Source organism: Vespula vulgaris, chromosome 1 (genome assembly GCF_905475345.1).
Source record: "Vespula vulgaris chromosome 1, iyVesVulg1.1, whole genome shotgun sequence".
NCBI classification, from domain to species: Eukaryota; Metazoa; Arthropoda; class Insecta; order Hymenoptera; family Vespidae; genus Vespula; species Vespula vulgaris.
In genome coordinates this window covers 5,865,900-5,893,491 of record NC_066586.1, presented here as the reverse complement: position 1 = coordinate 5,893,491, position 27,592 = coordinate 5,865,900, and the positions used below count along the sequence as shown (strand labels likewise).

Sequence of the window (27,592 nt, the reverse complement as noted above, 5' to 3'; positions counted from 1 at the left end):
TAGTCATTTCAACGAAATCGCGACAGGTGGTAAACATCGAGATAGTCAATGCGTTTGGTGGTCGCTACCAATCGTCGAAGAATGGTTCGAAGCGAATCCAAGGTCAGTTATGGCCGGATGCAGCGGCCTAGCATCGCAGCAGGATCTTTTTTAGTCGTCGGCAGTAGCAGCAGCAAGGTACGATCCGAATACGATCCGTTTGGAAGGAATCGTTCGACGTTCTACCATTGACATTAATTCTTACCCAGAAAATACCGTTTCGAAAGAAGACAAGACGATCTAAAAGACGTTAACGCAAAAACTTTCGGTGCTACGATATCAATTAGCGTATCTCGGAGGAGACTAGAAAGGAGAGAGGAAGTAGGATGATAAGGAGAAAAAGGGTGGAAAAGAGGAGGGTCAGGAGAAGGAAATGGAGGGTGAGGATAGGTAGGAAGGAGGTTTAAGGGGGAGAGATAGTGGGGGTAGTTTCTCAGTCAGCGAAGGTAAGGGTGTGCGCTGTAAGGACAGCGCGTAGAGTATCCATTAGCCCCTGTGGTGGGTGGTTGGGTGGTGGGTCCGGTACCGAAGCCATCGTCACGTGCCCAGGGGGCGGTACCGCTTTGTCGGGACTGCTGTACGGTATAAAAGAGAGACGTACCCGCGGTGCATCCACCAATTACGCTTGCACCTTGCCAACGGCCAGCGTGGACTCGCGAAAATCTTCCGCGTGCGTTTTCATTCTACGATTTTTCCTTTTTTCTTTTTCTCTCTCTTCAAAACGCTTCTCCGTTATCTTATGTACGCGCTACGATCTTCGTTCGATCTCATCCACCTTGGAAAGATAAAGGCAAGTACCGGATGCGAGATAGCTACTGTCTTCTTTCAAAAATTCGGATGGGTGGTCGAAAGTATATATGTCGGTGAATTTCATCCTTAACGCGTTCGCTGTCACGCATGATTCTTATTCTCTTTAGATAGCGAACGTGTAAAGGATCATTTACTGTTTAGTATTAAAACGCGTGCGAAAGACGGAAGACGGAGAGTAAGAAACGATGGGGAGAGGAAAACACTACTTATGAGTTTAGGAGAAAATTTGTAAAAGATCAGAGATCTAATCGATCGTCACGTAGTTGACGATCGAGATCTACCCACGTGAATGAGTCGGAAAAAGGGTAAAGTAAAAAGAAGGAGGAAGTCCTGATGTCCGAGCAAAGTGTAAAAGCGCAATCCTGAAGGAAGGTAGAAAGGGAGGTAGACAGGAAGGAAGGAAGGAAGGGTGGGAGGGAGGGGGAGGGAGGAAGGAAGGAAGGAAGGAAGGAAGAAAGGAAGGAAGGAAGGAAAGGGGGGAGGGGGGGAGGAAGGAAGGAAGGAAGGAAGGAAGGAAGGAAGGAAGGAAGGAAGGAAGGAAGGAAGGAAGGAAGGAAGGAAGGAAGGAAGGAAGGAAGGAAGGAAGGAAGGAAGGAAGGAAGGAAGGAAGGAAGGAAGGAAGGAAGGAAGGAAGAAAGGAAGGAAGAAAGGAAGGAAGGAAGGAAGGAAGGAAGGAAGGAAGGAAGGAAGCAGTAAGCGAGGAAGAGGAGGAAGAAGAAAACGAAAAGGAGAAGGAGGAAGAAGACGAAGAAGGCAAAGTAGCGGAGGAATAGGAGGGGAGAGGCATGCAGACTGGAGGCCGGCACACGGGCAGATAGTCTCGGCGCTGCCGCCGCCACCGCCGCCGCCGCGCTCGAAGAAGGGAAGTGGGGACACATAACAGAGAGCGCGCGGCCGCGTGTGCAGGCCGCTTTTGCAGAGCTTCGCTTGGCACACGGCGAAACGTTCCGCCTCGTGCTGCTGCTGCCTGTTGGCTGCTGCTGCTGCTGTCTGTTACTTCTACTGTTGCTGCTGCTGCTGGTGTTGGTGTTAGCTGCCGTCTCCGTCGTCGTCGTCCTCGTCGTCGTCGTCGTCCTCGTCGTCGTCGTCGTCGTCGTCGTAGTCGTCATCGTCGTAGTCGTCATCGTCGTCCTCGTCCTCGTCCTCGTCCTCGTCCTCGTCGTCGTCGTCATCATCATCGTCGTCGTTGTCGTCGTTGTCATCGTTGTCGTCATCGTCGTCATCGTCGTCATCGTCTGGGTTGATCGTCGTCGGTCGACAGACGACCGACTCTTCGTTCCGCTCCTTTTTCTCAGTTTGCCGGCCGGTCTCGTGCGCGCGCTCGCTTTCCCGAATATCTCCACGAATCGCATCGTCGATCTCTGACGCGCGCGCGCGCGCTCTCCTTTCGCGCGCTCTTTTCTATTAGAGAGAAAACGTGAGAAGGAGAGGAAATGAGCGTAATAGTGAATTTCGAATCTTCTTCCTTACGTCAAAAGTCGTAAAATATTTTGAAAGGAGAGAAAAAGAGAAAGAGAGAGAGGGAGAGAAAGAGAGAAAGAGAGAGAAAGGAAAGCAAAGTTATTAGGATCGGTGCGAACGGTGCGACGAGACGAGACGAGACGAAACGACGAAACGAGACGAGAAGAGAAGAGAGGACAAAAATAAGAAAAAAAAGAAAGAAAGAGAGAAAAGAAGAAGGGATCGGTGATGTGTCGCGCGTCACGTGCTCCACGTGTCGGCAACGCGATGAATCCTCCAACTCCAAGAATCTTCTTCCTCTTCTTCCGCTACGTGGCGTGCGTCGATCGATGAAGGAAGTTTTTTTCCTCCTCATCACGGAAGACTCGGAGGAACGTTCGAAGCTGGAGATCGATCGTGCTCTCCCATGTGCCGATCTTGCGATGCTCGTCGATTCTTCGACGTTTCCGCCAGATTTTCCTCCTCCAGTCTTTCAATTCTGCTTCGTCTTCCGCTCTTGTCTACGCGAGAAGGATGTCGAAGACGACGGTACGAGAATCGACGATAGTGACGCTCGGTGAGCGACGGGAATGAATGAATCCAAGTCGTTTTTCGATCCGATCGGTTGGCTCGAGAGTGAGATGTGACGCGGAAAACGGTCGAGACGATTCGCTCGTATGACTTTCCTATAGAAAGAGGGGAGAGGGTGTTAAGAGGGAGGTACTCGGTGTAAAACTCGCGTATAAATCGTCACGATCGTGTCGTTGGTGTCGATAGGCAACGGACGCGAATCTACCAAGGAGAAACGGATAAAAAAGGCGGAAGGTAAATAAGTAGAAGAGGCAGATGAGATGTGAAGTACGAGGACAGGAGGGTGCCGCTGCCACCACCGCCGCCGCCACCGCCGCCTCCACCACCACCGCCGTCCAAGTCGAAGTCCGAGTAGAATTAGCGGAAGTCGCAAAGCCGGAGACAGGGTCGCTGGCGATCGTCGAGGCAACGAGACGTCACGACCGAAACTGGGGCGGGCCGCCTGAGATGACGGCCCTGCGACGATCCTTCGCGGCACCCGCTTACAAGAGCTCCTTCGTCCTCCTGTCCCTCCTTGGTTTGCTGCTACGGATAAACCCTACCACCGGTAAGTCCCAAATACATTCACGGGGATTCTCGTATTTCTCGGGAGTCCCTTCGACGAAACAACACCCGCGACTTTGTTGTTATTTTTTTTTTATTTTCTTTCTTTCTTTCTTTCTTTCTTCTTTTTTCTTCTCTTTTTTTTCATAGTACGTATAAGCTACTTTGCCTTCCAAGTTTTGCTTCGAAGCGACACGGGCACGTAATAACATCGTCCTCGGGCATTACACCGAGACAACGGTACTCCTTACCGAATTATCAACATTTTTGGATTATTAATTTCTTCTCGTCTTATGCGAGATATACGAAGAAGATTTTATGACGGCAGACGGACTCGCGAAACGCGATAAAGTTTTTGTAGAGATCCACGCGGAAAAAGGCATTGAGAAAGAGACGCGCGTCTCCTCGATATTCTCCGACGGCATTGCGTGGCTCGTCTCTCTTCTACGACGCACACAACGCACAGTTTCATAAACTACGCTCACTATAATCGCTCGATGAATGTCATCGCGCTGATTTGTTCGTGCTTATGTAAGAACCATCTCGTTTACGATGACATTGGAAATCCGTGCGTCATCGTTCTCTCTACGAGCCACCCTGCCTACACTTTCAAGGATTATGCATCACCTTCCTCTTTCGAAGACTCTTTCAAAGCGTCTCCTTCGAAGACGCGCCAACGACGATCGAAACGGAGAAAGTCGAGTGCGAGCCAACGTTCCGAGACGATCGCGTCTATCATACTCGTTCAAGAGACGGTAAAATTACTGTCCAAACGATATTATTCCCAATATAATCACCGCGAGCTCGAGGTCAATGGGTTCGCTTGATCGAACAAATATTTGATATCTAGAAATATATCGACGTATAGATGTTATAGGTACTCCTATATTAATCTCAGATCTTTTCGATCGTAAATAATAACTAGTCGATTAAAGAGAAAACTTGGAAAATCTCAAGCCGTCGGTAAATCCTTCGATACTTTGACGCATCATCAAAGTCGAAACGTCGTTCGATTATCATTAATTCCTTTAGCTTTTTATGAAAATTATTCAAAACAAAATGTTTAATAACTGAAATCAACATAGATTCTACGAAAATGAAAACCCATGGTAACGTAATCGTTAAAGTTACGACAAAGTTCTGCATGTCAGACGCGGCAAAAGGGTAAGAAGCACGTTTTGAAATTTCTCGGAGACGTTAATGAAGTTTTAGAGTCGGCTAATGTGCGTGTTCTCTCTCTCTCTCTCTCTCTCCCTCTCTCTTTCTCTTTCTCTCTCTGTATCTCACTTTCTCGTAACGCGATGTGTCGCGGTTTTCCCCTTCGGCGTTTGTCGGATGCCAGACGTGGAATTAGCGTTGAATTAATTCGCACTTTATCGTCTGAGTTGCGTCTGGGCTGCGTCTGGGTAGCGACCGAGTTGCGTTTATCGTTCATTCGAAGGCGAACAACGTTACCAACGACGACAATAACAACGACGACAATAACAACGACGACGAAGACAACGACGACGACGACGACGACGAGGAGGGCAAGAAAGACGACGAGAACAACTACGACGAGGATGATCGTTTTATGCATCACTCCGCGCGAGCAAACCTCGACGTTGACGCGACTAATTTAATTGACACGCCAGGGATAATCGAGGATACTCGTCCGACTAGATACTTTCCTTTTATATCGGAACGTTCAAGGCTAAATATCGTACGATATCAAAGATCGAAAGCAAAGATTTACTCGTCTACGAGAGGAGGATCTCTAGATCGTCGGTAATAGTCCTGTCGATCGTAGTTCTTTTTCTTCTTATTATTATTTTCTTCCTCTGAATACGGGGGTTGTTATTCGAACGATGTTGACTAGGACGCAGAAAAATCGGACTAAGGAGAGAAGGAAGGATGCTGCGAGCGAAGTAGAAGACGCAAAAGATGATAGGAGGGGAAAAGGGAAAGGATAGGAAGAAGAGGAGATGAAAGAGGAGGAGAAGGAGAAGGAGAAGGAGAAGGAGAAGGAGGAGAAGAAGAAGAAGAAGAAGAAGAAGAAGAAGGAAGGAAAGAGGAGGAAAGGAGCCGAAGAAGGAGAGGGGTGGGGGAGAAAGTCTGGTGTAATGGAGGAACCAGTTTGCGGGTCAGTGCTCCGCATCACCGAGAGGAGCTTCAGCCACCAGACGCGCGCGGACGATGCCACCGAGCGAAAGGACGACGTGGTCGTCGAGGGGGAGCCAAGCCTCCTGTCCGAGAGGGAGGAGAAGAAGGGAAGAGAAGAGATAGAAAAGAGAGAGAAAGAGAGAGAGAGAGAGAGAGAGAGAGAGAGAAAAGAGCCACAGAAGAGAAGAGAGCACCTTCGGTCCGCGAGAGCGCTCGACCGAGCAGGAGGGCCCCTCGGAGGGCCGCCTTGGAGGGCCGCCTCGCGGAGGCCCTCGCAAAGCCCTCCTAGGGCCGCACTTGGCTCGCGCACCTACGCCTTCGCGCATCGTACGCTTACTTACCAACCTACCTTTCTTGAGTAACAGAGAAAGAAAGAGAGAGAGAGAGAGAGATAGAGAGAAAGAGAGAAAAAAAGAAAAAGAGAGAGGGAAACACACAACTGCGCCGCGTATACATACTTGTATAATACGTGTATCGGATTAGCGCCTCGGCTTTGTCGCCCTTAGCGAAGTGCGAGTCACATCGTAGCAAAAACAACCCGACGAGCATGGCCGAAGGCGCAGTCTGCGGTGATGGTGAGGTTGCGATAAAACACTCGAGTTATGCGCGCGCGTGCGGTTGGTTTCATATTCCAACAACGAGAGTGACTATTCGAAGAGACCGGTACGATAAAACCAATGCCGTCGTTGTACGCATTGCCATATGCCCGAGGAAATAACTCCAACGAGTATGCTTCTCGAGTATCCGCTGAATAAATTTTATACGTCCACCGAAAGGACCGTCAATGAGTATATGATTTACGGCGTAACTCGGTAGGGTTTGCTTAATTCGCTCCTTCGATAAAGCATCCTTCTTTCTTTTCTCCCTTTTTTTCTCTCTCCTCTTTCGATTCTCTTTTTTTTTCTTTCTTTCCGCTTTTTCTTTTCTTTTCTTTCTTCTTTTTATCGTTGTTTCTTCTCTTCCCTTCTATTGCTTCTATTTTTGTTTCTTTTTTTTTCTCCTCCCACACGTAATAAACACCTCGACGGTTATCGGGCGCGTGATTCAACGTAACACGTAGCCTCTCTTGTCACGGATGTGTCCTTCAGCGTCACGGGGTATTGATTATTTAGATGATTTTTCCTAGCGACTTTTACCGTTCGCGTGTCGCACGTTTCGGATCAGTGAGCAATGTAATTCGTTACAATGCAAATATATGTAGCAACGACGAGTACGCATGCATCGTGCTTACGTGTAGGCGGGTTAGAATGTCCGAAGTAAACGAGCTCCGACAGAAGTATACCGCTCATTCGTTCAGCAAAAACCGGCACAATGAGTGGCGAAAGCATCGAGCATTATATACATACATTTTATCAACCTGCAACTGTTAAAGTTCAATTATTTCTACCATCTCAAAGTAACTCGTTCTAATTACTCATTCGTTTTCCAATCGTATCTAATTAATATCATTTCATCTAGACTTTTGTATATTCTTCGATTGAAATCGATAACTGTTCGATCGAGAAATAATCGATCGACGAACAAAGAGAGCCAAGAGTCGATCATGATTTGTAACAGTCTTGCGAGTCTGTGTGTGGTATACAGAGAAAGAGAGCGAAAGAAAGAGATAGAGAGAGATAAAGAGAGAGAGCAAGAGAGAGGGAGAGAGAAACAGTTCGACCGCTCGAAAACCATCCGCGTATACTCGAGCAACAAGTTTGGTCGATGGAAACAGAATAACCCTCCCAATACCCAGTGGACTTTCTAAGGTTACTCGATCGCGAGTGGAGAGACAACCGACGACAACAGCAACAGCGGCAAAGGCAGCAGGAGGGTAAAGAGGACGAAGAAGACGACGAAGGGATCGCCTTTGAGACGACCAGACAGAACGAAGAGAGAAGATGTAGAAGAAGAAGAAGAAGAAGAAGAAGAGGAAGAAGAAGAAGAAGAAGAAGAAGAAGAAGAAGAAGAAGAAGAAGAAGAAGAAGAAGAAGGAGAGAAGCAAAGGAGGAGAAGAGTGGGAGCGTAAGTGGAGGGAGGTACAGTCAGAGAGAGAGAAAGAGAGAGAGAGAGAAAAGAGAGAAGCTTGTGGTTTTGGTCAACCGGTCGGGTCGCCGTCCGCGGGGACAATCTCCGGGCCTTGATGACTAACCGCGTGGTTGTCGTCTTGTACCGGCAAGAAACTTGCCTCCCTCTTGTGGCACGTCGCGAATGCCTCCAACCTGGAGATGCTCCCCTTCGAACGAGCACCGATCTTTTTACCACCTGCTATCGAGCCATCTCCAACCACGCATCCTACACCCCCTTCTCCTCTGTCTTTTCTTTCGAATCTTTCTCTATCTACGATATCGAGTCCTTTCGTCTTTCGAAACTTTATATCCTTTGTCTCTTATTTTCTCTCAATCTCATGCATTGTCACGTTATAAACCTTGCGTGTCTTATCAAATTTTTTCCCTCGTACGACTCGAATCATGATCGTTAAAATGATTGCTTATGAATCGATAATCGTTAAGAAAATCACTCTGATAAATCCGTTCACCGTGTACGGCGAACAATATACATAAGTACAATAATGGTTACTTGTCCTTGACGAAGGCACAAAGAGATAATAGCGTCGAGTACACCAGTTCGAGTCTTGATCCGAGAAAGTCAACGAAGGGTGACGACGAGAAGAAGGTCTCTCTCTGTAGAATCGTCCAAGATCATCCACGTTCTACGACTTTCGCGAAATATTTAACAACGATTCTCACGGAATTTCTTAGAAGATGGATAAAGATGGGAACGAGAGAAGCAGCTGTAACCTTGTGTAAAGTAGACTTTTTATAGTGTTTCGTGGTTCATATCATCATCTCGAGCACGGCTCGCCGAGTTTGCTCTTTTACGAGGAGAAAGGAAAGACCGCAACATGCTGCTCTAACATTCCGTTTGAGAAAATCGCGTTTCCTGGAAATCGGATTCGTGCGACTAATATTCTAATACCTTTCTTACCGGACGTTAACTTTTATACCAGGGCATACTATCGCCAAGTATTCTTACGAAGAAAAATTCATTAAGGAGAAGGGGGGAAAGAGCGAAGAGAATCTACGAAAGTCACGGTACTGAAGAGAGAGAGAGAGAGAGAAATAGTGTATGCCCGTGTGTGTGAACGAGGAGGACGAAGAGGAGAAGAGCATGAGGTACGGATAGGCAGTTTAATCGGCAGCTTGTATCTTGCATACCGACGTGCCTGCAAGAGCCTAGAGGCTAGAGCCTAGAGCCTCGAGAGTCTAGACCCATAAGTCTCCGTTGATTTTTCTTCGCCGTTCGCATTATCCTCGTGTTTACGATAAAGCGGTCGGACGAGAAGACGCAGGTGCTCAACCAAGTGTGACTCGATACTTCCCCCGGAAATACTTGTTTTCGCTTTCGGTTCCTCAACTGAACAGGACTTATAATTAATCGAGTCTTTGTATCCACGATAGAGTACTGTTCTTGCCTTCGTTCTTTTGATATTAAAATCAAATCGTTTCGTTTCAATCATAACGTATAAGATTATTCATTTTCTTTTTATCCGAGGCTTGTCTCACGCGTACACATGCAATTGTACGCTTCGTATATGGTTAGATAGATCGCTTAACCGCAATGTTGGATTGCAAGGTATCGAAACGCATTCTCAAGATCGATCAACTTAACGTCTGGCTTTAACGGAAAAAGTCATCGAGATCTTTCGAGGCCACGATATTGACGCTAGTTATCGAGGTCGATAAAAAATCTTGTATCTTTCGACATCGCCTGTTAAATCAAAAATCATTGTCTTTGAAACGTACGTTTCTAAATCGTCCACATGTTCGGAATCCGACATTAGGTACCACCGAAACGATCCTAATGAATGTTTCATCGGAATCGTTGAAGAGAGAGAGAAGGAGAAGACGAAGAAGAAGAAGAAGAAAACGCGTAAAGCCTTCTAAAAGGGAAGGTATCGCCGTGTTTAGCATTTAATCGTCGACTCGTCGCCACCGGTGCTTCGTGCGATATGCTCGTACGTTCGATGAACAAATCTAAACGTGCCTTTAACATCCTTTGGTACCGTATCTGGTATACGACTGATTCGCGTATCGCATATTGCACGTTGCTTGAACGAGTCGTGAAAGTATTTTATGATACGCGTATTAAGATCGAGAGATTTTGCTTATTCCTTTTTCTTTGATCTTTTTTCCTTTCTTCTTTATCGACGATCACTTTGTGAAATCAATATCCAAATTCAGCGATCCCGTCGTGTCTCGATCACTTTCCTATATCCCTTTCCCATTCCAACCTTTCGCTTTTTGTCGCCAATCAAATTCGTTATACGAGAAGACCATCGTTCGAGCGTAAGGTAAGACACAGTTGAGAACCTTCTTCTCGCTCGACGCCATCTCCTTTAAACGACCCTAAAGCGGTTGTTTCGCACGTAGATATGTACCTTCATGAATCGCGATAACGAATGGTTCGACCTTGACAATCGTTTCTCTCGAGCATTCGAAACACGTGGGCGTCATACGTTTAAACGTCAACCCTGGAGATGGATATCCTTATGCATTTCAAAGGATCTTCGCCATCTCCCTTGAAGATATTTCGCCGGGTAACTAAGTTATCTATTATGCAAAAACATTGTGGAACAAGGAACTGCACTACCCTTTGCTAGTTCTTTTCTGAAATCTTTGCTGTAAGACTAAGTAATGAATTCGAATAGGGAAAAGTAAGCGAAATACAGCGAAGCTTTCGATGTGAGCGAACGTTTAGACGAGTAAGAAGTATGCTTAGCCGCTCTTCGTTCGTTCTGCTCTCTTTCTCTCTCTCTCTCTCTCTCTCTCTCTCTCTCTCTCGCTCTCTCGCTCTCTCGCTCTCTCGGCTACGGGAAAGATAGAGTAGCCAACAGAAGAGGCTGGAGAGTAAAGGGTGCGTGTACGAGAGAGTCAGGAGTGGGGATGACGGAGCGAGGGGGAGGATGGAGGAGGAAGAAGGGCGTAACTGGGCCAAACGGTGGCTGTGTCGCGGTCTAGACACGCCGCGTGGCTGGGAATTAATGCTTCGCCTTTGCCAGACTTTCCTTTTCGCTCCGTAACAAGGTGTATAGTTCCGTCGCCTTCGCCACGCTACGACCGTTCCCTTCCTTCCTACGTACGACGCTCGAGTTGTTCTCCGAACGAGAGACAGGAACCACCTTCCTTGAAAATCTCTCTTTCTGTGTTAAATTCGACTGAAAAAATTGAAACTTAAGAAAATAAGGTAAAATGAATGAACGGAGCACGATCGATAACGTTTCGATTTGTACACAAACGAAAGATTCTTAAAATTAATAATAAACTGTCCCCGTACACTCCTCCTACAAATTATTTGTTTCTCTTCATAAGTTCTACATCCTAACGATTTGACAAGGTTGTAGCGTTAAGTACCATAATGCTCTCATCGAAACGATAACGAATCACGTTGTAATTCACAATTTACTTTTCCTGAAAGAAAGCCGGGGAGTAATTGTCAAACTTTTATTACGTCGTAAATCCGTATAAGGGCCACTACTCGAGGGATATCCCTTGGTCGATACACGTTTTATGGATTTCAAGCGGAATGACGAAAAGTTGGCTAATGAGTCAACGACGCGTAAAACCGATACTTTGTATAACCGTCAGGTATATAGACTTTGCGAATTATTACATGGATTTTCTTCCAGATTTGCCGACGTTATTTTTTTCTTTCCGTTTTCTTTCTTTTTTTCGTTTCTTTTTTTTTTTTTTTACAAGTTCACCAGTATCTCAAGTATCGGTGGCGTACCGATCGTATTGTGATCGATCGTATCGATTATTACATAAGGTACTTGTGGCAAACAAGGCTTGGCGGCCGTAACAAGACGCCGATAATTTCTCTTACGAGCAACGGTCTCATTTATCGTAGTGCACGCGATACTAATAGGAAATTTTATAGTCATCTTTTCGAGAAGAGACGTTTAAAAAGAAGACGGGTTTAAAACTAAGAGAAAAATAAATAGATAAATAAGAAGAAAAAAAAAGGAAAAATAAAAAGAAAGCAAAAAGAAGGTAATAAAAAAAATAAAGAAAGACAAAACAGATTTGCTTTCTCGAACGAAAGAGTTACGACGTTTTAGAGAAGATTAGTAGATCGTAATTCGTCGAAGTTAAAAGAGAAAAAAGAAAGAAGAAAAAAAAAAAGAAAACCTTCGCAAATGAAAAGAAAGAAAAAAAAAACGTTTAGCTTGCATCGAAAGCAAAAATTCCTTGGAACGTCAACGTGGAGATCTCGAAATATCGCGATCGAAGGCGCGTAGGCGAAGGCGAACGTATGATGGAATTGATTCTTGCGCAAGAAAAGCATCCTTGAAAGATTCTTTAAGATGACGGCGGTTCCTCGGCGTTGCTCTCAAAATTAGTAAACCTCAGGGAGAGAATCTCTTGATGCTTCTGGTATATACAATACTATGAGATCATTGTGAACGGTGCTTTAGTCTTGCGCAACCGGCTAAGCTAACTGTTAAACTTTAAACGCGGTGTGATCGTGCGTGAATCACCACGTGCGTTGGCATAATTTACGAGCTTCTCGATGCTACAAGGAGAACGAACGAGGGTGGACGAACCTTTTTCTTCCTTCCTGTCTTCAACTCGGTCATCGAATCTTTCTTCCGAACGATTAGATTTACTCGACTTTTCGGTTTTTCTATCCAACGATAAGTAGTCATTCTAGATCGATCAAATAAATGCTCTGAAACTTAAAAAAAGAAAAAAAAACAAAACAAAAAAAAGACATTTAAAGTCGCATAGACAAATATTTCCACGGTTTAAGCAATGCTGCACCGTAAGAAGCTAGTTTATGTATTTCTTTTTTTTTTTTATTTCATTTTATTTTCTTTTTTATTGTTTCTTTCGTTTCTTTTTTTTTCTTTTTTTTCTTTTTTTTTTTTTTTATAAAACAGGGATCACCGCCAAGAAGAAGAAGAAGAAGAAGATCCGGAACGTTTATAAACGTTCATACGACGCACATCGCGTCCTAACATAAGCCAGACAGTTGTGTTTACAATACCGTGTCTGGAAAAAGTAATAGGCTTCGATCTATGCTCGCGGCAAGTGGCCAAGCAACTAGTCGCTTCTATAATAGCTCATCTCAACGCTATAAATTTATATCGAGCATATCGTTTTATTTTCATTAATAGAGTTACGATTATCTCGACGTAATTAAGTTATCGTTGTAGCCTAATGATCTTTCTCGAGCTTCGTTATAATCGTTTCAGCTAGGAAAATTTGAAAATCGAGCAAGAGAGAAGATGGACGGCGCGTCTCTCTTTCGTTACGCTTCGACGAATGCAAAAATAGTTTGGCCAGTTGGTTTTCGACCGTGCGAAAAGATTCTCGTGATGCGTTAAGAGAGGTCAGTAGCAAAAACGGGCGTCGAGCCAGCAAACTCGCTCCCGTTTTATATTCGTTCTCTGGCATTCTATCGCCACCGTTAAAACTAACGCACGCGAGGTAACTCGACCGTTCTTCTTTTTCTTTTTTCTATTTCTCTCTCTCTCTCTCTCTCTCTCTCTCTCTCTCTCTCTCTCTCTTTCTCTTGCTTCTTTTTTTCATTATTATTATCTCTATCGAAGAAAAAAAAAAGAAAAGATTTCCCTCGTCTAATAAAACAAACATCCTTTCCGGTTTTAATAACATCGAAGATAGGATCGAAGAGGGAATTATATTCTGAATTCCGATCGTATTCGTAAGAGGGGGTTGTTTTGAAGAACAGGAACGGAGGAAGAATCGAAGAATGATCGAGAGCCGATCGCGTGCTAAACCAATCGCTCGATCGTGACTCGATCGGTACCGAGAAACGAATAACCGCTCTTGCTCGATTCTCGAGCGAAGAGAGCGAGAAAGAGAGAAAGAGAAAGAACGACTCTTATCCCGAAGGCAGATTGAGCGAGAGGGAGTTATATACCGAAAAAGAAAAGCAAAAAGGAACGAGAGAGAGAGAGAGAGAGAGAGAGGGAAAGAGACAGAAGAGTCACGGACAACGTTACGTGCATTTTGCCGAGCAGAAAGCCGGCTTTGGCGAACCACATCGAGACTCTCGCTCTCTTTCGCTCTCTTTCGCTCTCTTTCGTACTCTTGGAACGTTGCTTTCCGATTGCATTATCGCACGGTGATTAATCGCCGCCCGAGGTGTTCCATTGTCTCTCAGGGACGTCGCGGCGCTCTGACTTCTCTTTTCTCCGCCGGCATCTCGCGGCCTTTTCAGGAAGGTTCGAAAGGAACAACGAACGCAAACAGGCCACTCGTACGGACGGACCACTCGCGTCATGTAACTTCGTCTTTGAGATTGCCGGAAGTTGCAACGTTAACGTTTCGATTACTATCGCTGTGTGTTCCTTTCCGAACTATTTTTCTATTGTTCCTTTCAATTCCAATCAATTAACCCGTTGAAATTCTCGACCGATCGATTAATGTCCACGAGGAGGATAATACGATTGAATTGCATTGATCTAAGCGAATGACGCGAATGGATCATTCATGGATCTTCATGACCATATTGAAATATAGGAAAACTTTCAAACATGTTTTTCAATAGTTATACGAAACACGTCTTGTTGTGACGTAAGCATTTCGATTACTATTGTTGCTCCTTCTCCGACCTATTTTTTCTATTGTTCCTTTCAATTCGAATTAATTAACCCATTGAAATAGTCGACCGATCGATTAACATCTAAGAAAAGGGTCATACGAATGAACCATGTATTGATCCGAACGAAGTAACCAATCGGATCGTTTATTCCTCGATGATCTTTCTGAAATATAGAAAAACTTTCGAACATCTTTCTGAATACTTTCTGTTGACCATACATAGACTAAAAATATAAAACATGTCGACATTACCGACACCGTACGATCTCGTAGGAATGTCGCGAATGTCTCGACGCGTTTATGTACATCGAGAATAGGAATCCTTAAAGGCTACTCTCTCTCAAGAGTTCAGTAAACAATGTCGTCTGTTCCGAACTTGTGGTTAGAATATTGCAAGACATCCGTGTATGCTACTCGCCCGGAGAACAAAAATACTCGGCTTAGCGATGGAAAATCTTGTTTGTCTACTCTCTCGAAATATTATGCTCGTAACTTATCGTTGAATTAAAGTTTTTTATCAAATGAAGAAAAAAAAAGAAAAGAAAAAAAAAAAACAAGAAAAAATGGCATTGTGTGACAAGAAATATCGAGAAAGGGAGTGGAACAAGATATACATAATTTTTGTTACTAACCAATACTATAATAGTCAAGGAAGGCGAGAAAAGACCTCGTTCTACTTTTTCATAGATTCTAACAAGAATATTAGCAAGTAAATGGTCGGTGAAACATGTAAATCTCTATTGAATACGAACGAATGAATTGCTCAGAGAAAATTATGAGAGTTCTGTGTATGAACTTTGAACCATAGAAAGTAATGCAAAATCCTTCGTACCAATATAACTTGGACTACATAGTGCCTTTGCTCTGTGAGATTATTATCTATCTAGTTTATTAACACATTGACTGGTACTCAATTTTTCAGACTTTATTTAAACCGTCTGTAAGATTTCTTTTTTGACACATTTACAAGACTAATATGTATACTTTCTAATAAGAGTAAAATCTAATGCAAAATCTCCGGGATCTTTTACGTAGAAAATGTTATGAAAAGTATTAGATGAATATATGAATTTATGAAAGAACATTTCGACATGGAACGCTATTAAAAATAAAACGATATTAAAAATCCTTTTTTAAAAGATATTACGTACGACGGTCGTTGATTTATTACAGGTGGTATCTGTTGGTCATCGATCAGCAATGGCCGCTGCAAGGAATTATTGTCTCAAGGTGTCACGAGAGAAGATTGTTGCGCGTCGAATGCGGCTGCTGCAACGGCTTACTCGGATGAAGATTTGGACAGTGGAAGTCTTTTCTTTTGGAGAGTTCTCGGAGGTGGCGTTCAATGTCGACCTTGCAGAGGTAAAAAAAAAAAAGAAAAGAAAAGAAAAAAAGGAAAGAAAGAAAGAAAGAAAGAAAATTAACTTAAAATTCCAAATCGGAAAGTTTTAATAGGACGAAGAGTGGAAGAATGGTCTTTAAAAGGTAGAGAGAGATAGATAGACATATATATATAGAGAGAGAGAGAGAAAGAGAGAGAAGAAAAAAAAAGAAAAGGGCACGTATCGTTTGTTCGCAGAGAGTTGCGCGGAAGTGAAATGCGAGGAAGGGAAAAAGTGCGTGGTGCGGAGGGGAAGGCCTCGATGCGTCTGTAGCCCCGAATGCAAAGCACCGAGAGGGGGTGGCCCGGTCTGCGGAACGGACGGAAGGAGTTATAAGAGCTTGTGCAGGCTCAAGAAGCGAGCTTGTAAGAAGGGGAGCCACGAACTTGCCGTTGCCTACACCGGCCACTGCCAAAGTGAGTATGTATAAACCGAGACATTTTTTTTTAAGGTGACTACATAGTATGACGTTCTTTTAGCAGCCCGAGTAGTAACAGTACGAGTCCGATCGATTTCAAATATGAATAATTTAAATAAGAAAGAAAAAATAATAAAACGTCATATCATAGAACAGGATCCCTTTCACTTTTATATCGCTTCTACAAATCGAGGTAATTTATTCGATAAAAAGTATAGTTGAAAATGGTCGATGATATACCGAGGAAAAAGTGATAACGATAGAGAGAGAGAAAAAGAATAAATGGAAAAGTAAATGCGCCAGGCATATCGGGTTAGACGCTCGAGGGGTTGCACCGCGTAGGAAGGCGTAAAACCTCAAACGGTTTCGACGAAACGGAGCGTCGCAAATTACATAAGCCTCGAAGCCCGGTAAGATCAATGATTCCGAAAGGGATAATCGGCTAACGTCGTCGAGGCGTCGCAGCCTTCCGGCTCGTTATTTTCACCTGCGTTGAGGCGCAGACTCTGTAATCCATTTTTCTCGGGGTAATCATCGACAACTTGGCTGAGTAAAGAGAAAGCAAGGAAGAGCGAGGAAGCGAGAACTTTAAATAAGGATAGATTAAAAAATATGCAAAATAGTAGAAACTGTAACGAAAAACGCGATACGTCTAGGACGACACGGGCGGTTTACGACCGTGCGTAATAACGTGTAAAGTGTCGAGCAGGTTCGTGCGCACGGGTCCGGTGCGGCCAAGGTCGGAGCTGCCTGCTGGACCAGAACCTAAGTCCTCACTGCGTGAGGTGCGCCCGCAGGTGCCCGCAAGCGCCCTCGCACCAGCTCGCAGCCGCGCGCCCCGTTTGCGGGGCCGACGGAAACACCTACAAGAGTGCCTGCCACCTGCGACTCGCCGCCTGCCGCGCGGGTCGCGCCATTCCGGTCGCCTATAAGGGCCACTGCAAACGTGAGTCTACCCTTTTATTCTTATCCGTCTTCTTCTTACCACTTATCCCTACAACAACCCTATCATCCAATATCATCCCTTCTTTTCGCAATCAAAAAGATCTCGGCCGGTTAGTCGATTATTGCTCGAGAGAATTCGTATACTCGCGGAATTTCCGGAACAAAGGATGAACATCTTGTTTCGTAATATCTCGCGAACTGAGTAAAATCGACGAACGGGGAAGATATTTTTACGAGCGAAATATGTTCTGGAAACGATCATCCTCGATGGATGAGATACGCTGCTCGAAATAAAAAGAAAGAGAGAGAGAGAGAGAGAGAGGAGAAGTAATGCAGCGAGGAGGAATCTGCGATTATGAACGTCGGTCGGTGCATTCCGCGAGTATCCAACGTCCCGCGCGAGGATCCAAAAAGGAAAGAAGGGAAAAGAGACGGTGGTAAAAAACATCGGGAGGCAATCGCAAGATCGTTCCAGGAAGTTCGTCGACCGAGACGCGATCTGCAGGCGGGTAGGCGAGGGAGAACAAAAAATTATAAAAAGAAGAGAGAGCGTGCGCGCAAAAGAAAGATAGGGAGAGAGGAAAGAGAGAGAGGGAGGGAGAAAGAAGGGTGGAGGTAAGATGAACATCATTTTCTGGATCTTCCGTATTAACCATGCAAACCATTTGAAATCGAAAAGACAAAAAGAGAAGTCAGTCTGGAAGAGAGATGATGTAGTTCGTCGCTCTCACGTAAAGCTTTCCGATTCGATGGCGCGTTAATTACTCGGCACTGACGATACAATTGTCACTCGTCCGTACATCCTTCCGTCATTATGTTCCTTGTTCTCTTCCTGTTCCGACTGTCTCTCTCTCTCTCTCTCTCTCTCTCTCTCTCTCTCTCTCTTTCTCTGTATCTATCTATCTATCTATCTATCTATCTATCTCTTTTCCTCTCTCTCTCTCTCTCTCTATAAATATCATTTTCAAACAAAATCACCTTCTTCTCGAGAAAAGAGATCTATAGCTTTTATCGACCCTTTGATTCAAGTACCGCCTCGATCTGTCTGACTAGAAAATTACCATCTCGTCGGGAAGTCGATCGTGCGTAATAACTTTTCACGAGAAAGATCGTTACCACCGATTCGTTCCTTGTTTCTTTATTTTCTTTACTGTTTTTCAAAGTAGGATATAAATTTCTCGATATGGATGAATACCCTCTGCTTCATCTTGACACAGTTCCTTACGTACGATAAAAGATGAAAATACGACGAGATCTTAAATATCATCGATCTCGATCCTCATTGTAAGAACAATTTCGTTGTTCCGGGTGCCAAAATCGAACTATCGGATAATTTCATCAAGGTCTGGAATGTTACCAAGTCCTATTTATAAAGTGCATACCATCGTGAGCAGAAATAATTGAAATGCATGTCAACGGTCCCAGCTGGCGTAGTCGAAACAGCTGATAGCCGGACGCGTGACTGGTGTCAGAAGGCGTTCGTTAACCTCAAGCGTATTACCAATAAAAAGTTCGAGTCGATTATCCGACGAATTTGCTCGTGAAACCACTTTTCGTGGAAACATATTTAAAGATGTATGGAAGAGAAGACGAGCGATGACGAATGCACCGATCAAACGATATAAAATCAAAAGTGCAAAGAAGTTATAAAAAGGTGAAAGTCAATGGCACATCGTTGATCGCGAACGATGTAAACTTTTGGGATCGCATAACTGCACCCCTTATAGCCTTTGAGCTATATAATCCCGCGACCGTTTCGTTCGCCGATTCGCGCAAGTAACGCGGAATGCTAATAACAAGGAGGAAGAGCAGCAGCAAGAGGAGGAAGAGAAGAAGACGAAAAAGAAGAAAAAGAAAAAGGAGAAGAAGAAGGATCGAGGGACTCCTCACGCGCGCGTAACCCCGCCCACGCCAGTCGGTCGCGCGCACGTTTCTTCTCGCAACAGCTATGTCCTCGTCGTCCTCGTCCTCGTCCTCGTCCTCGTCCTCGTCGACGCCGTCGTCGTCGTGGTCGTGGACGTCATTGTATTTAAATGGCCAGGAGGCAGCAGCTGGTCGGCTCTTAACCTATCGCTTCGCACTGTACAAGCCTCGAAGAAGAAGAAGAAGAAGAAGAAGAAGAAGAGAAAGAAGAAAAAGAAAGGAAGACTCTCCTTCTCATCGACTTCGACCTCCACCTCTTTCTCTTCGATTTCGTCGTCATCCTCCTCCCTCTCTTCTTCTTCTTCTTCGTCTTCTTCGTCTTCGTCCTCTTCTTCTCTTTTTTCTTCTCCATCTCCTTCTTTTCGATAGGTGCCGCGTGTAACAGCCGCGAGCGTGTGCGTGCGTTATTTTAAGAATCGCGAGCGCGAGGTGCTTGCACTTGGCGCTGACAGAGGGAGAGCGGCCCAAGCGGTTCCTCCTGCTGTTGCTCTTGCTCTTGCTTTTAAGCGTGGAACGCTCAACCACCGACCGACCGACCGACCGATATTTTCCATCCACGTTACAAACAAAAATTTTTGTCTTCTGAAATCGTTTCAATTTCTAATAACTCCCATTATCGTTTTAATCGTAATATCTTTCAAATAATTGTTAAAAAAGAAAAAGAAAGAGAAAAGGATAAGAAAAACGTTCGAAATACTGTGAAGAATTTGCTATCGAACGGTATCAAAGATTCGAAAACGTTTTATGGTGGACGACTTGCATCGAGAATATTTGTACAAACGCGCGCAATAACGTGCGCCAGCTCGAAGCGAACGTGTGTAAGGGCGTGTCCTTGTGACGTCCTTGCCCTACGGTCGTTCACCGTACGCACGCATGCACGCACCGGGCGAGCGCCCACGCAAACTCGCGTCTCTCTTTCTCTCTCTCTCTTTCTCTCTTTCGAGCCCAGGACACGCACTCTTTTATGTTTACGACATTAACGGCTCTCTCTCTCTCTCTCTCTCTTTCTCTGTCCCTTTCTCCTCCCACCTTTCTCAGAACTAAAAATAACGACGGTGCGTTTCGTGAATTCGGGGTACATCGATCAAGCCACGATCACGATACGAAAGTCGACTCGCGCATCGAATATATCGAAGAACGACGTTCTCGATGCATCGAAAGAAGAGTCTTGTAAGAGAGCGTCTACATTTGTCACTTTTATTAAAAATTCCCTTTTACACTATATTTCTCCAGACTCGTAAGTAAGTGAACGCATATACGCATTAGTTACGTTATGCAGAACAAACGATAAATTATATGAGATAGTATTAATAAACATGTCAAATAAAATAGTAGAGTAATGTTTGTTATATCGAGAAAAGTAGTTGTAACACAAAAGCACATTTGGTATCGTGAAAATGACCAGATCTTCGCTTGCAAATTGAATAATAGAAGGATCTACCATATAGCTTTCAAAGATCTATTCTAAAGCAACAAAGTCTGCCTGAATATGTTCGTTTTCGAAATTCGTCAAACTTGCGATAGAAAACTTCTAAAAAGAAAGAAAAGAACAGGTGGGCCATTCTGCATTAGGGTTTATGAATCTCTCTTTCTTTCTCTTTTTTTCTCCCCCTTCTCTCTCTCTCTTTCTCTATACTTTTTTCTCTTTTCTCCAATGCCCTCAGCCATCTTCGAATTCTCTGGACGTTCGCATTCATCGATGCATGCCTCCAAGTCGAATACCTCTTTACAGCGTGTCGAGCTTCTCCTTTCCTCACGTTTCTTCTATTCCAACCCCACGCATTTCTTTTTTTCTTTCTCTCTCTGTCTCTCTCCCTCTCTCTCTCTCTCTCTCCTTCTCTTCCCATGCGCGAAACGGTCATCGTGTTCGTTGTCATCGGCATCGTGCAGTTCTATACTGTAAACAAGCTGCGAAAAAAAGCTTCGGCTGTATGCAAACCACGGCTTGCTGACTCTCCGTGACCATGTTTTACATATCGTCCTGGTTACAGAATAATACTGGTTCGGCTTGGAATCGAGCTAAGCCACGAGCCTTAACAAATTTATCGGTTAAATTCGAAATAATATTCCATTTTACACGCATGGAGACGAAAAGTACTAAGGAAGAGTGGAAGAAGATGAGAGAAAAAGGAGAAGGAGGTACGCGTACGGTCGGCATACCAGGCACCGGTAAAAAATGATGGTAGGTCGATGCACCCTGTGTCCGAGTCTCGCAACGTCTCGCAGCATTATTTTCTTGCTCTTTTAGCTAATGACATAGCCGCGAAACGTTTCTCCGAGCTCGGTCTCGGTCGCACGATCGTTAGACAGCTCGGCAAATATCACCAGACGTATCTATCGGGCGAAAATTAGTTTCTTCCGTGTTGCACACTCCCTCCTCTAGTTTCTCCTCGTACTTGTACCACCATCGTCGTCGTCGTCGGCATCGTCGTCGTCGTCGTCGTCGTCGTCGTCGTCGTTGTCGTTGTCGTTGTCGTCGTCGTCGTTGTCGTTGTCGTTGTCGTTGTCGTCGTCGTCGTCGTCGTCGTCATCGTCGTCGTCATCGTTATCGTTGTCGTCGTCGTCATCGTACCAACGGAACTAGAAGAGGAGGAGGAGGAGAAGAAAAAAATATTATTCGCATTTACTAGTCGAGCGTGAACCGTCCACGAACTATCTGACTATCGGACTATCCCTGTCGCTTCCCTTTCCTGTTTCTTTTTCTTTCTCTGTCTTTCTTTCTGTCATTCTCTCTGTCTCTCTCTCTCTCTCTCTCTCTCTCTCTCTCTATCTCTTTCTTTCTCTCTCCTTCTTTTCTTCTTCTTCCTTTCCCTACGTGCACTATCGAGTATGCGAAAATAATAGTCGATTCTTACCACGTTGAACGATATTCCGAGCACGCGCGTGAGCCGATCCAAACAACGATTCGAACAGACGATTCGAGGAAACAAGGTGGAAGCTCTTCGGTGCAAGGAAACGCTCGTTATATAATAATACGATATCGAGTATTATTCTCGAATTTAAAAATAAGACTTCCAATCTAATTCTTCTTTCTTGCAAGACACATTTACACGTGTTTTATATCGGTGAATTTCGGAGAGAGAGGCTCGCTTACCATTTCCCAAAGACTCGAAAGGGCCATTTTTTTCTTTCTCCCCTTTTTCTCGAGACTCGCCAAAGGAGCGAACGTAAATGAGTAAACAAACCACAGCCGGTTTAGCGCGACGAGGTGTCGCGGTGCAAATAATCGTCTTTCTCGAAGATCCGAGGCGCGAAAGTGCACGTGTCTGCAAATATACCTTCTTTAATATGTGCACGGAACGAACCATCCGAGCTTTCCTTTCGGACACTCCTTCTCCTTCTCTACTCTTTTACCGCCTCTTTTCTCGCTCTCTTCCCTCATCGAGATTCTCTTCGCGCCACTCGAGGATAAGCCACCATCAACGAACGCGTCGAGTGATTTCCTCATCCTCTTTTAATTTTTTTTATTTATCTTTTCCCCTTTTTCTCTTTTTTTCTTTTTTTACTCCTTTTATCTCTTTCTTTTACCACCTACTACGTATCTTCTCCAGATTTTCGACCTTTTTTGAATATATATATACGTACATATATATATAAATTCTTTTTTGTTCCTCTTTCGACGACGATACAACGAGATGAACGAGAGAGGCACTCCTCTCGGAATGGGTCGTACCTTTGTGAATCACGCAATTGAAAAGGAAACAAAGCTCGTGGTACCACCCGCAGTCCAATCGACGTTAACGATGCTGTGTCAATGTCATGCGAGATTGAACGTTCAATGACCCTCCCCTCTTTCCAAGCCATTGCATAACGTCGTAGCTAGGAACGATCTCGCGGTCGTTAGACGTATGTAACATAGAAGCCGAGCATTAGGCTAATCGAGTATAGCACGATGACGAGGGTCGTTCCACGCGTCGTTTATTAACGATTTTTCTATTAGAACTAGGCGTCTTTCGGTCGGAAGATCGAGTTACTCTCTATCGTCGGATTAAAGTAGCCTTATCCAGAATATTTATTATTATTCCCTATAGAAAAAAAAGAGAAAGAAAGAAAGAAAAAATAAAGAAATCTTTCGAGAATGACGTAGAGAAGGGAAATAAATGGCTAAGTTCGTCGTTAGGTACCGTATCCTTTTCTCCCCCCGTTCTCTCCGTGAGAAGTAGGTTATTGACCCAAGTAGGTGTAACGACTTATTATTGCGGCAATCGTCTACATGGTCCACGCGGTCGAGGCAACCTCGTTAAGCTATGAGTAGTACGTAGAACAATTTTGCCGGTGATCGTTCCTCTTATTTTACTATTCAACTTTGAAATAGTTCGTATCTTTGAAAGTAGAATAAAAACGATCGAGTAGGATAGATCATTTGGTTTGTAGGTGTGACGGTTAACGAGTCGCGCGCTTTTCCTGTTTGTTCCGCAGAGAACGCGGATTGCACGACGATTCGCTGTCGAGAGGGGCAGACCTGCCTGACGGAGATAAAGTCCGGTCGGCCGCGTTGCGTGACCTGCACGTACCGTTGCCCCCGGAAGCGGGAGCGCGTCCGGAACCGGACGCACCGCGATCGTGATCGGGATCGAGATCCATCGACGACCATGCTGTGCGCGACCAACAACATCACCTATCCCAGCTGGTGTCACATCGTCAAGGACGCCTGCGTCACCGGCTTCGTTCTCGAGACGCGACATGCCGGACCCTGCAACGCCTACGACACGTCTCCCCTTTATATCGGTGAGCAACCAATCCAACGAGGCTCGAGCCTACACGTCACCCACACTCACGCATGCACGCACGCACGCACGCACGCACGTACATACACGTATACACACATAAAGATAAGTAAAGACTCTATTCGTAGAATCGTTGATATTCCGTGCTCTAGGCTTCCAACTATAAAGGACGCTTAGTTTATTTTTATCCAGCTCGTTTCGGATCGACGACGAATCGTTTATTTTAGATTTCGCCATCACCACTACCACCACCACCACTACCACCACCACCACCACCACCATTACTACTACTACTACTACTACTACTACTACTACTACTATTACTACTACTACTATTACTATTACTACTACTACTACTACTAGTACTACTATTACTACCATCACCACCACCACCAACATCACCGCGAGAAAACTTATGCTCTCCCTGTTTGTCTATACTTTCGTCTAGGCTACCGTCGATCTATCCATCTTTTTTACTTGCTTACTTCATTTATTTCTTTTTTCTTTTTCTTTCTTTCCTTCTTTCCTTCTTTCTTATTTCTTTCTCTTCTTTTCTCTTCTCTTCTCTTCTCTTCTCTTCTCTAGTACTCTCGGAACATGGCGTGGGCCATTCAAGCGCCGTCCGCTTGAACGACCGATCGGCAGGGTAATCCAGCGTGGAATTCGCCTTGCTCGAGTCGCGTCTGCAAATAAACGCGCCCACGCAGCCAACGCACCACGGCCTCCGAGAAATAGCCAAGCGTCGAAACCGGCAACGAGATCGGAGAACCGGAAAGGAATCGAATAGAAATTTCTCGCACTCTTTCGCGGATTCTTTTCCCGTTACCGTATATGTATTCCAATCACTTCAAACTTCTTTTCAAATTTTTCTTTAAATCGCGATCGAATTCGATGTAACACCGTTCTTTCTTATCTCTTTTCTTCTTCTTCTTTTTTTTTATTTTATTTATTTTTTGTTTCGTTGTGTGCGAGTATGTACGCGCGCGCGCGTGTCTTTTTATTTTTTTTATGCCTATCTTTTCAAAGTTTTCAATCGTCGAGCAAAGCGCGGGACGAGCAGGTAGGAAATCGATTTGCACGACAAAGCACGTAACAATAGTAGTCGCGCTCTTCGCCCCTTCTACCTAGCAGCAGCTAGCGCACTCGTGCGCGCCGGTGCGAGCGTGTGTTGGAGAGATGCAAGGACCTGTTGCGCGTGTAACACGGAAGTGGGAAAGTCGCTCGTGCATCGATTCATAATAGACTATTTCTTTTGTCGTCGACGCGATTAGGATCCGTGTTAGCCTATTCAAAGAGACTACGATTCGTTTCCCGATCGGAATGTTTTGTGTTCTTTATTTACTTTTTTTCTCTTCTCTTGTCTTCTTTTTTCCTTCTTTTTGTTTCGTTTTGTTTCCTACATATTTTTCATAAAACAAACCAACCCGTGAAAGGTGTGCAAGAGGCGAAACATGAATTTTTTGTTACAGAAGAGGACAATACGTCGAGCAACTATGGCGTAGATTTGGCTGACGAGGAAAGGAAGATTTCAGAGGTAGACTCAGAATCCTCTCAGACTTTCCAACCGCATCGTTCATTGGCATCGACGTAGCGCGCTTAGAGGTTTAACACACTGAATGGTAGGATAGATAAAATGCAACCAACTCGAATCGTCCTCGCGAACGACGAGACGAATCGAAACCAAGAGTTGTCCCTCTTTCGTCTTGAACGATCCCTTTCACGAAAATTCCATGACTTTGATATGTCCGATATGTATGTATATATTTGTGTATGTGTATATGTGTATATATATAAAAATATACATATACACGCATACGATATATACATGTATGTATGTATGTATATATCGGTGAGAGATGTAAGAGTGAAAGGGAAAGACAGGATGCATACATATATATGTATGTATGAATGTATGTTTGTATGTATGTATGTATGTATGTATGTATGTATGTATGTATGTATGTATGTATGTATGTACGTACGTACGTACGTACGTATGTCTCTTGGAGAGAAGCTGGATACACTCGTACGGTGAGATAAACGGTCAAAGAGACAAGATCTCGTTTGATTTTCGAAAGAAAATCAAGAAGACTTCTTTTAAATCCCCGAATAACGTGGAATACGAAGAAGAAGAAGAATAAAAAGAAGAAGAAGAAGAAAAAGAAGAAGAGATAGAAGCAGAAATTGTAGAAGAAGAAGAAAAAGTAAAAGCAGAAGTAGAAGAAGTAGAAGAAGAATAAGAGGAAGAGGAAGGTTGGAAGAGAAAATCACCCACCGAAAATAAAATCTGGAGAAAGTCGAGTCACGAGAGGCGACGATGCACCACCACAAGAGAATTCTTCGATCGCGACGAACGCTCGAGAAAAACACGAAGGATGATAAATAAAAGAGCCGATAAAAGGTATCGCGCGCGTGTCCCACCGACGACTCTTCTCGGCGTAATATATACATATATATACTATACCTGTTCGCTCTTAAAACTCGCTTCTTTTCTTCGTCGTCGTCGTCATTCAAAATGTCGTGGAACGCGACCGCGTGAAAAATTCACGAATCACGGACGAGAACGATAGATCGCGAAGGAAGCGAAATATTAACCCTTTTTTCTTCCTCCCACGTCCTCCTCGTCCACGCATTGTTATCGAGGATAATTAGCTGCATGTTTACTATTTACATTAGATAGACGAGTAATTTAGCGCGAGTCAATATTTATTCTTTCAATTTATGCGAGGTTGGACGCACGGCTTACCGATTGGACGATCGAGAAGAGCGCGATTCTTCATAGAAAAATGATTCGATGATCCACGAACGTTTCTTTATTATCCTTTAATAAAAATCACAATTTTTCTTTTTTTCTCTTAAAATCTCTACTATTTAGGTATATATTCGTCACGTATTGTAAAACGCGTTGCATTATCAATTGTACCTCTAAATCGAAAGACATCATTTAACGAAACTACGAAATGACTCGAACGCAAGAAACTTTCTTTCTTTTTTTTTTTTTTTCCTTTCTTTCTCAGCTTCGATCGGTCCAAAGTGTGCCTCCTTCTTCTTCTGACGACAGTAGTATCGCCGTCGTACTTAATTTATTAATAACGACGAGGTTGCGAGCTCGGGAATTTTTGCGACGCCACGATGGCGGCTCGGCGACGATGAGGACTCGCCTCTGACACATCGCGACGTCACCAGAGGACCACTTTCTACCTGTTTTCTGCGTAACGACGATAGCCACGAGACTGATAGAGAGAAAGAGTAAGAAAAAGAAAAAGAAAGAGAGAGAGAGAGAGAGAGGGGGACAATCGTCTCGATTTAACATTTCGTCTCTTCTTTTCTCCAGAAAAATATCTCGGAAAGTATTCTATTCTTCTCTTCGTAGCTCGTAAACGTACGAGTTGAAAAATCGACGATCTGCAAATAGGAACGCATATTTCGCGGTCGATTGAATTATGGTTCGTCGATCCCCTCGGACATATATCAGAGAGAAAGAGAAAGAGTAGGAAAGAGAGAGAAAGAGAGAGAGAGAGAGAAAGAGAGTGGGAACAGCATACACAGTTTGCGGACGGTCGAGATCCGAGGTAAAAGTTTCACGAGAGGAATTTATCGGTCACAATAATAATACTCGTCTCTCTCTCTCTCTCTCTCTCTCTCTCTCTCTTCCTCTTTCTCTCTCTCTCTCTCTCTCTTTCTCTGTTTACTGTTCTCAGACTCTGTGGGCTCCCTCTTGCTTTTTCCTTGATTATCCCACGAGAACACAAATTTCTGGAATGTAAACTTCTTCGAGTTCTCGTCGCCGCCGTTCTCGTTGTCGTCGCGAAACGATTAACGTTCCTGACAGTCTCAAAACTGTTCCAGGAAAAAGAAGAAACCTTACGACGTGGATATACCCTTCTATGCTTGAGGTAGAATGATTCGAGAACTCGCCATGCCGAGTCAAACGTTATTAAATCGGATTTGCTAGGGCTTTCGAAGGGATAAGGAAATACGGAAGAAAACAAAAAAACAACAAAAAAGAACAAAAATAAATAG

At 44.2% G+C, this 27,592-nt stretch overlaps 1 protein-coding gene across 2 annotated transcripts in view; it reads left to right on the top strand.

Annotated features, from left to right (window-relative positions):
* Positions 1-27,592, top strand: part of LOC127066905 (follistatin-A) — a 30,505-nt gene that overhangs the window by 1,935 nt on the left and 978 nt on the right. The window contains exons 2-7 of one of the 2 annotated variants that reach the window (XM_051001212.1): positions 3,067-3,427; positions 15,348-15,536; positions 15,754-15,972; positions 16,684-16,920; positions 23,262-23,570; positions 25,039-27,592. The exon at positions 25,039-27,592 is cut by the window's right edge and continues 978 nt beyond it. In XM_051001212.1, the coding sequence (XP_050857169.1) occupies positions 3,136-3,427; positions 15,348-15,536; positions 15,754-15,972; positions 16,684-16,920; positions 23,262-23,570; positions 25,039-25,160 (1,368 nt within the window). In that variant the 5' untranslated portion in view covers positions 3,067-3,135 and the 3' untranslated portion in view covers positions 25,161-27,592. Of the gene's footprint in view, positions 1-1,364; positions 3,428-15,347; positions 15,537-15,753; positions 15,973-16,683; positions 16,921-23,261; positions 23,571-25,038 lie in introns of those variants that run through there. The other variant, XM_051001306.1, reaches the window with a different exon arrangement.